Source organism: Vanessa cardui, chromosome 21, assembly GCF_905220365.1.
Source record: "Vanessa cardui chromosome 21, ilVanCard2.1, whole genome shotgun sequence".
Lineage (NCBI taxonomy): Eukaryota > Metazoa > Arthropoda > Insecta > Lepidoptera > Nymphalidae > Vanessa > Vanessa cardui.
Genome location: NC_061143.1, coordinates 8430522 through 8440780, shown reverse-complemented (window position 1 = coordinate 8440780; position 10259 = coordinate 8430522). Strand labels below are relative to the sequence as shown.

At 35.7% G+C, this 10259-nt stretch overlaps 1 protein-coding gene across 6 annotated transcripts; it reads right to left on the bottom strand.

The window, feature by feature from the left end:
* Nucleotides 1-425: 425 nt before the first annotated feature.
* On the bottom strand, nucleotides 426-10068 carry LOC124538700 (serine-arginine protein 55). 6 transcript variants are annotated; one of them, XM_047115843.1, is made up of 10 exons: nucleotides 9906-10066; nucleotides 9072-9210; nucleotides 7135-7205; nucleotides 6580-6675; nucleotides 5790-5874; nucleotides 3975-4048; nucleotides 3361-3534; nucleotides 2485-2580; nucleotides 1803-1982; nucleotides 426-1214 (listed from the first exon to the last, which is right to left on the bottom strand). In XM_047115843.1, the coding sequence occupies exons 2-10, from the start codon at nucleotides 9195-9197 to the stop codon at nucleotides 992-994; spliced, it is 1125 nt and encodes a 374-aa protein (XP_046971799.1). In that variant the 5' UTR covers nucleotides 9198-9210; nucleotides 9906-10066; the 3' UTR covers nucleotides 426-991. The 6 variants fall into 6 exon arrangements, 5 of the variants coding, with proteins under 5 accessions (XP_046971799.1, XP_046971802.1, XP_046971800.1 ...); XM_047115846.1 differs by having other exon boundaries at nucleotides 5790-5859; XM_047115844.1 differs by lacking the exon at nucleotides 9906-10066 and adding an exon at nucleotides 9595-9728.
* Nucleotides 10069-10259: the final 191 nt, after the last annotated feature.

Genomic DNA, 10259 nt, shown 5'->3' with positions numbered 1-10259 from the left:
AAGACGATTTGGTTAGAAAGATTGTTACTTTTGTGTTGACGTCCGACAGAGAAGTATATAAGGAGAAGTCATGCTGCGCTGACCCCAAGTAGAATTGGTATAAGGGCTGGAGGGTGATATGTTTGCTTAGAATTTCTCTTTTACTTCGCAGTAAAGGAAAACCATCGTGAGCAGATCTAATCTTTTATCTATATTCGGTTCAACTACGATTTCACATTACACAAGAACTAATGCGAAAAAAAAATTAGTAATCTAGAATGTTAGGTATATAAAGTATCTTGCATAGCGCGAGTATCTAAAATTAAGCCTAAAACTTGTGGTCTTTTAGGCCAGAAGATTACTATATTATCAGGTTTCTGGGCTGTTTCTTGTACGGGTTTTAGGATAGGCATATTATAAATAAATTAGAAATTAAAAGCAGCAAATAATTAAACCTTATTTATTTTTTGGTGCCTTATAAACAATACAGTATTTACAAAATACCTTAACCTATTTCAATAGGGTGTCAATGACAATTCATTCTAATTACCTAAAAAAAGGTAAATAAATGTACTATTTCTCAGTAGCAATTTGTCAATCTTAGAAAGATTTTAAATCAAATTATTTATTAAAATATCTCTTCATTTTACAAACGTTACTGTTTAGGAATTAGAATTGCACATCTCATAAAATTAAAACTAAATTAGAATATTTTAAAGTATTTAAAAGCAGTAAAATATCAGTAAATTAAATATTTCTCAATCACTTACTGCCTACAATGTGCATTTTACAACAACATTCACTAGCCCACAATGACATTTCCATAAACTATCCGTGACCCTTTATAAAACATTACATTTCGATTAATGAACAAGCCGCCAGGAATGCGCGTCACTGAACAATTTAGGACCGAGGTCCATCAAAAGGACCGTCGAAAAGGAAATTAAGTCACGAGATCACAAGACTACACATAAATTTATGAAATATAATAATAAGTCTTATATCTATAGTTTTATTCGCCGCTGCGCGGGGAGCGCTCGGCACTGGCGCGCTCGGGGGCGTCGCCGTTGGGTCGCGGGGACGCCGAGCGGGACCGGTCGCGGGACCGATCGCGGGACATGGAACGCTCGCGGGACGCCGACCGGGATCGGGAGCGCGAGCGGGACTTGCTTTCGCGGCGTTCTTCCTCACGTTTCGGCGACGCTGCGTCCTTGCTGCGAGAGCGAGACCTCTCCCTAGAGAAAAAATATATCATAAATTATGATATACATTTAAAGGAACTGTTACTTTGTAACTGCTTTGAAATTGAATGTATTAAATAAATAATAGATACTGTATTTGTTTTCTTTAATAAACTATTATAAGAAATAATAAAAATATATGGCAAAAATAAGGAATTAACTAAATTTAAGTCAAGAAGCACACAAAGCAACATAAAACGAGTGATGCTCTACTGCTATCGACCATTGACTAATTCTCACCTGGCTTTGACAGTAGTTTCTCTTCAAATGATGCAGGAAAATATGGTAAGAGTTATTAAATGAAATAAATTGTGCCATCAATTAGTTACAAATTCATATAATTTTAATGTTGCAATCAATGCCAATAGCCTTGATTATTGCTTCAGTACTATCTGACAATAATGCTAAGACACTTGATGAGAGGTTATATACTTCAACGATTGTTCATATTATAATATTACTATATATAAGAGACAAATTAAAAAAAAATAATTCAAAAACAAGTAACCATAGTTATAATGATGAAATTATAATCTCTCAACATCACACAACTGTCAGACCGGATTGAAAGCACAAACTTACTTGGAGTCATGTTTCGGCGAGCGGGACTTTGATTTCGACTTTGACTTTGACTTTGAGCGGGACGGCGACGTTCTTCCGTTGCGGTCGGGTGATTTGTGAGAGGCGGAGCGTTCGCGGGACTGGCGGGACTCTGACCGACGCTCGGACTTACGGGAAGCTGATCTCGAACGGCTGCGATCCCTATGCGAGTCGCGTACGACAAACGGTAGGAACGGGCATTTAATCTTTAGCTACTAATATCTATACATCGAATGAGGACAATTCTTATTTTATATTATACGAAAGTTCGGTCGCTAATGCGCGAGTCGACGTGGTTTTTTGTGTCTACACGCTACATACAACACTAAAATACATATAGTATGTACTAGGACTAAATACTTACGATTTTAAATTTTGCTCAGCACATGAAATAACACACCTAGCCAAATGAATACTAGGTTAATTCTTTACATCATGCAATGTTTAATAAAAAATTGCGATTATAATATTAAAAGAATTGATTAACTCATGCAAGCAATGTTTTAATAAATCGTAATAAAAAAATATCATTTAAATTTACAGGCTTTGTAGTGGTGTTAACGAAAAATAAAACCTAGTCCGTCATTTGAAGACACGAATGACTAAGATTACTAGAAGGCCTATTACTGAGAATCAAAAATTTATAATATTCACTCAAACTCACTTAGATCTGGACCTCGACCGAGACTTGGCTTCAGGGCTCTTGCTCTTCGGGCGAGACTTGGAGCGCGAGCGGGACGACCGGCGGGACCGAGATCTACTGCATTGTGTTTTTCATTAGTACAATTCAGACATATAAGACTTACTTTGAGAATAAGTAAAAAAATCTCAGAATATAGATTATCATTCACAGGTATTCAGCCCCGAAAGATGGTAAAATGTATAGTATCATCATAAACACAAAAATGAAATACTGGCTTATCAAATATAAAAATAAAACACGCTATCAATTCTGTGGCCCGGTGACTTTTGGTTATCAGCATGGAAACGAGGAAAATATTTCTTTTATATAACATGTAATGCCTTTTTGCACAATACTGGTAAATAAATTATTGTTAAAAATGTGTTGACAAATTTAAAAACACAATTAAATTAGAAATAAAATATACTTACACAAGGCCACAGAATTAGTTGAGAACATTTCTGAACATTCAGTTTGTACATAATTAAACAGCGAGAACTAGTCTGGCAACATATACATATATTACTTGGTGGTAGGGCTTTGTGCGAGCCCTTCTGGGTAGGTACCACCCACTCATCAGTTATTCAACCGCCAAATAACAATAGTCAGTATTGTTGTGTTCCGGTTTGAAGGGTGAGTGAACCAGTGTAACTTCAGGCACAAGGGACATAACATCTTAGTTCCCATGGTTAGTGGCGCAGTGACGATGTAAGGAATAGTTAATATTTCTCACAGCGTCATTGTCTATGGGTGATGGTGACCACTTACCATCAGGTGGCCCACCATCGCCAACCTATACCATAAAAAAAAAATATATATATACACATATATAAGTGGCGCTAGGGCTCGTCGCGGTACCTGGAGCGGCGCCTCTCGCGGCTGCGCGAGCGCGAGCGGCTGGAGGACGATCGCGTGCGGCGGCGAGACGAGCGTCGGTCCTCCACGAGGCGCACGCGCCGCCCGTTGAGCTCCGTGCCGTCCAACTTCTCCATCGCCGCGCGCATGTCTGAGTGCGTCGCGAACTCGACCACGCTGTAATTAACGTTTTATAAATTAAATATATTCATATAATTATCAGAGTCGAGATGGCCCAGTGGTTAGAACGCGTGCATCTTAACCGATGATTGCCGGTTCAAACCCAGGCAAGCACCGCTGATTCATGTGCTTAATTTGTCTTTATAATTTATCTCGTACTCAGCGGTGAAGGAAAACATCGTGAGGAAACCTGCATGTGACAAATTTCATAGAAATTCTGCCACATGTGTATTCCACCAACCCGCATTGGAACAGCGTGGTGGAATATGTTCCAAACCTTCTTTTCAAAGGGAGAGGAGGCCTTTAGCCCAGCAGTGGGAATTTACAGGCTGTTGTTGTTGTTGCTGTTTGTTGTATATACTTATAAATTAGGACTTGATGATAGCCTTTTCATGTTTAATGTGATTAAAAATTAATTTTATCCATAATTAACTTACCCTTCATTTCTGTGTTGCTTATGAGCATCAGCGTAAGTTACTTCGCCGGCTTGGCGCATATAATCCTTCAAGTCCTGTAAACCAACAAAGCTCGTGAGTATTGATTGTTAATAGCTTACCAAAAAACCTTTCCTAGAAGCCTTCATCAGATATAAAATTATCATCAAGGTATTCAGCCCCGAAAGATGGTAAAAAATACGATATCATCATGTAAATGGCGAATATAGGAAAGGTGTGGTGAACACCGTAAGAATATTTATAATGTATGTGCTACCGAATGAATAAGACGTCTCAAACAAAAAAAAAACATGATTTGTGCCAAAACAGATATTTCGTAGACGGTCAACCAACTGGTTATCATTTCTTATATAAAACAGTTTGCACGGTAAGGGAAAATTGCTGCTTCATGTAAATGTTGCTCCAGAGACGTCTTTGTAAACATTCATCGGATTCGAAACATCGCAGTTGCAGCAAATTATAAAAACGATTCTGATATTGGTTTCCATACTCCATTATTGGTTTACATCTATATAATTGCACATCATCGCATCTAATCAACTCCTCTTGTCCCCCGCGTTTCTCCTCACTTTTTCCAATGTAATTCCTCATTTTATTGCTCTTATATTTATTTTTTATGTAAAATGCTGAAGATATATCCTCCTTTCCGGTGCATCGTCATCGTCATTTTGTGTTTTAGTTTCGATTTCGTGATACCATCAATCAGGCAAAATCCTCGAGGAATTCGAATGACAGGTATTTCATTCTTTTCCGAGAGTACAATTAAACTTTCATTATTCCATTTGTATAATCCGCCACTTCTCCACATCTCTACGTTGTATGCGTAGTGAGTAATTCGATAACCATCCCTCAGTGACTCATGTAATCTCCACCACTCCAACCATTCATTTTGACCATTCCAATAAGCAATGACACCCATACAGGTAGCACCGGCCACGAAAAACTGTCTAGGCACCAAAATAAAAGAAATATATATATAAAAAAATGAACGCTTCCACAACATCGACCACTTTGACAGCTGGTTTCTATTGGGAGCACAAACTTAATATAAAAATGTGAGATATGAATTAAAATGGGATTGCACATAGCGAGAGCGGCTCCAGTAGTGCCCCCCTGTCGACTTTACCTTGACGGGCCGGCGGCTGGAGCGGGTCCCCTGGGGCGCCGCAGACCGATACCCTCCTAACATCGCTTCAGACCACATCTCACACGGGCTACATCGGGGAAGGGCTCAGGGCACGAAACGCCACCTTCTGTCGTTATTTAAAAACCATCTATAAGCTCGTAATGTATTACAGGTGTATAAGTTTACTTTCATATGTATTTAATATATTATAAGACAAGTTAAAATACAAAGAATTATGTGAATCTACTTATCGAAAAATTTATTGATAATGTTTTTTAGTTTATGAAAAGCAAGAGTTAATCTCGGTATCCAACTGTCTGGTTCATCATCTCTGGATTTCAGAATCTTACATGTCTTCCTGGTATAGTGAATTCACACACGTCAATTGTCTTCTTCATGGTCCATTGTCCCATCTTGAAGTCATCCAAATATCCGAGTTATCCCTTCATGCGCGATGCCATCTTCAGTTATGGTTTTCATATGCTTCATACCATTGCTTGTTTACTGTTGCCACATTGTTGCTCCTCTTGTATTGAAATTGCCGCATCCTTAGAACACAAGTGACCAACGACCCTGGTAGTGTACGCCCAGCCCTCATGACCGTGTAGCTCCAAACCCTGAGTGATTGTGATGGGATGATGATGGACTTTCCATTCCGCTCAGTCTCTTACCTGCCAGCTAATGCGGCTAGACAGATTTTCGACGATAAGTCGATACTCCGTGCGCGTCGGCGGGCCGTATCTGTAATTGTAGTCACTGAAGAAAGAAATTGACTAAATTAGTTTAATTGAAATATATTTATTTCAATGTAACTAATATGATTTGTCAAATGTGCATAAATATTTAGAGAAAATTGGTATTCAACTAGACATGTTGTCCTCAAAAGTCTGTTGTCTAAAAAGGATTTTATACATAACAATTTTCAAAGTAAATGTACAGTTAACAATAATATTTGAATGTTCTCTAAATGTTTTGGCATTAATAATAACCTACTTAAAAAATTCATATTACTTATCAAAATATGTATTACTCAATGGACACTGACCACCACAGTGCATACTGATAAGATTAGACTTGCTAACTGATATGCCCAATTTCCTTACATTATATTTATCATTCTACATTAAAATTTTAATGGAAAATAATACATGACAATATTTTGGTAAATACTGACTGCTATGATCTTGGAAGGCTGTCGGTTTGTGCCTGTGTGAATTGACTCCATAATTTTGTTGCAATTGCAAGTAAACAAGTCAATTTTGTTACTAGCACTAGGGACAAAACATCTCAAATGGATAACTGCAAGAGAAATTGTACTCCTTGTAGAGCAAGTATGGTGACCACTCACCATAAGGTAGCTCTTTTAAGAAATTGTTAGATGGTTTGGTAACAAATGTGTTACTATAATACGTGGGTGCGGATCCAACCGTCACGGCGACACCCTACAACACAACCACTTACTCGTATCGCGACCGGCCGCGGTCTCGTTCATAGTAGCGGTCTCGGCGATAGCGGTCCGCGCTGCGGTCGATACCCCTCGCCGGCTCCACCACCACCCTGTAGCATACCGTCCGTTAGCCCACCCTCCCGTACACGCTGTACCACCACCGAACACTTACGTCATCAGTTTCAACAGTACAATTGCAAGAAATGACTGCAATGGAGATTGGTGATAGACAAGATGTCAGCAAATGAACAACTATTACATTAAAATTTACTCAATAGACTTCTTGTTTATTGTTAAAAAAATGAGATAAAAATAAATTATTTTTGTGTAATCTTCTAAATCATTTAAAAATATATTAAATAGTATAAGTGAAATATGTGTTTGAAATTGTAAAAAATTAAGTTATTATATTACCAAGTTCCTCGTAATTTATACATAACAAAACTTTTATCTTTTTAAACTAATTAATTTATTGAAAAATGAATGGTAAACTATTATTTCAGGTTACATTGCAATATATACTAACTAGATAGAACTACATTTAACAATATAAATTAAACCTGTCTTACCTTTCCCCAAGCAATTCTTTTCCATTTAATTCATAGACAGCATCATCTGCGTCTCTATAATCTTCAAATTCCTAAAAATAAATAAGCAATAAATACATGGCCATGAATTCTGAGAATTCAGAAGATTAAAATATCAATAAAAAATTAAATATATCATACAGTTTGTGATAGTTAAATTGATTAGGTAAAAAAAACAAACATTTTTAATGAATATCTGGTTCTAACTTTCTCTATGGAGAGGAATTATAGAAACCAATGTAATTTGAAATTTCCATATTCATTAAATTTAACCCTTCGGGTGCCTGGTGGGTCTGACAGACCCGTCACTTCAAAAAATCAACGATAACTTTTAAATTTTTGTAGCAAACCCGCTGCACTCCCGTGTAGCTTCGCGATATAAACTAACGGCTATTTTGACTACTCTCCCGCTGTCCACAACGTACACCCATCCAAACAATACGTATTTTGTGTGCGCTCGGGTCTCAGGGACCCGACCAGGCACGCGGCGTAACTTTTAATCTTTAAGCTATTATTTTTGTTTTGTCTCTTTAATTTATATTGAGTGGTAAATTATTTATGGAAAAAACATTGATGCAGTTATAATGACTGGGCGATTAATAAGTGATGAAATTCGCTAAGCTTTAGAGAGAAATTTTGATGAAAATGAAGATCAGGATGTAGTTTTTGATGAAAGTGAAGATGAGTCAGATACATAATTCTGATGTTGACAAGGAAGAAGTAAAAGTCTATAACGAACCAAATAACAGGGATATCATATATACAACCATCAAAAGTGATTTATATGTCCCAGCCATTAAGTAATTTTGGTCACAGATCAATATATAAAGGCCTTGATTATTGTTTCTGGATTATCAACACTACTGGCATAAACGGAATGTTAATTCAAACGTTATTCATATGTTAAACAATTCGGATACTAAGGGGAACTTCATAAAAAAATGGGCATAGTATTGACTGCTCTACATCAGACTGAAAGACGTAATAGTTGTAGGATGCAAAATCTTATTTTACTTTACGTAAGAGAATCAGCTCTCATTTAGGGGAACCCTCAGAGCCACCACCCGAAAAACATAATGCTGGTACGAAAAAGCGTTGTTATGTATGTCCTAACCAAAAAGATCACAAGTCTAAATACATCTATGTGTCTTGCACGAGTCATATTTGCTTGGAACACGTAATTTTTGATTGTGAAAATTGTCACATAAATACAGATTAGTTACAAGCAATACCTTTGTTACTTTTATATCAAAATATAAAAGTTTGTAAGTTGATTAATTAGTGCCTTAAATTAATGTAAAGTTTGATTATTGACCTCAATTAAAAAAAATAATATTGTCGATTTAAACATAAGTGTTTATTTTTATTACGTAAAATTGGAGACTTTTTAATTTTTTTAATATAACTTTATAGAAGAACTTTAGTTTAATTTTATTTTTCATTCATATAGCTAAACAGCTCTAAAATAAATATAAACACATAATTTGGCGTTCTGACTAATAAAATAAGTAAAAAACAAGCATTTTGTTACCGGGTCCCACAGACCCACCAGGCACGCCATGTAAGTTTTACCCACCAGGCACCCGAAGGGTTAATTACCATGCGGTTTGTGCCACATGGTAATTAAATTGTCCATTCATTAACTGTCCATTATGCATATTGGTTAATGAACAGTCGATGTATTGACTGGTTTAATTATTATTTGGTATAAAAGTATGCATCGTTATAACAAATTCTATCTATTACTTATATTTGAAAATCAAATTTAATATGTACTAATTGAAATTTAATGACCAATTCATTAAAATTATATAAATTGTTTATGCATTCATGAAGAATGATTCAAATCAGTTTATTTCAAAATTGAAGCAAATATTTGGTTTGAATTGAAAAAAATTAATAGAATATAGATTTCATACCACAAATCCATAGCCGTTCTTGATGAGAATGTCTTTGATTCTCCCAAATCCTTTAAAGAACTTTTCTAAATCTCTTTCCCGTACGCCGAAGGGCAGGCCGCCAACATAGACACGTGACCCGACCATGATCAGTGCCGCTCTGAAATAAATAAACAAATTTAATGGCACGTTCGGTAAACAAGGCACTTAAACATTTGAAAACACTAAATTACTATTGATTAAAGGTACTTAACACCCTAATTTAAACTACTTTTATTTATAACCTTAAATTCTTAAAAAACACATTACTCAATTTATTCCCAGTTTTAATAATTTATTTACTTGCTATTTAGGTGATATGTATTTAAATTACACAATATAACGTGCAGAAAGTAGAGATAAGAGCACATATGAAATGTACTAAATAGTAAGACTATTTTAGACCGAATTACCGCGCTTTCTCATGAAATATTTTACCGCGTAAAATGTAACACCGAATTATACTGGACACTTTGATTTGTAAATAATTCTTAAAAGTACGTACTTCTTTATTCTAAATTAATTAAACAGACTGTACGGAATGGCGGCACGGAAGAAAAGGTCAGTCATCAATCGGCACCACGCGGTCGGCAAAAATAAACAAGTCGAGACTAAGAAATTTTAAATGAATATTTTAAAAGACAATGTATTACAGTTCAATCGACTACAATTACAAAAACTCAATAACCTTTTTATGTAACGAAGTTTTATCAATAATCGAATAACCAAATTTATAACAATATGGCGACATCAGTTTGCATGGCATCAGTTCAGATTTAGATTTGAAATAGTTTGTTACTAATTTCAAAAACTTACCTTTATATTTTGTTGTAGTGACTTTTTTACTGTACTAATTATTTTTATCACTTGTAAATAAAACTAAACAATTATATAATTCAATAACACGTGTACTTAGACGCTGCAAGCTAGCAAGCTACGATCCTAACGGATATGGCGTTACACAATAATGGTGGATAGTTTTATTAAGTTGGTAATAACGACAACGTGATAGTATTCTTAGTGCTGCCATATTATTTTCATTAGTTCACCCATTATTTACACGTTACAACCTACTACATTATTGATTACCAAAAAATTGGATTTTTATTAATAAGTAAAAATAAAGGAAGCCAATGTAACAAGTTTCAAATTAAAGGGCTTTAAACAACA

Coding starts and splice junctions, on each gene's coding strand:
- LOC124538700 (XM_047115843.1), bottom strand. CDS start 9,197: ATGGTCGGGTCACGTGTCTATGTTGGCGGCCTGCCCTTCGGCGTACGG. Junction 4,049..5,789: donor CTAGCCGCATTAGCTGGCAG/GTAAGAGACTGA, acceptor GTTGGTTTACAG/GACTTGAAGGATTATATGCG. Junction 1,215..1,802: donor TCGCCGAAACATGACTCCAA/GTAAGTTTGTGC, acceptor TTTTTTCTCTAG/GGAGAGGTCTCGCTCTCGCA.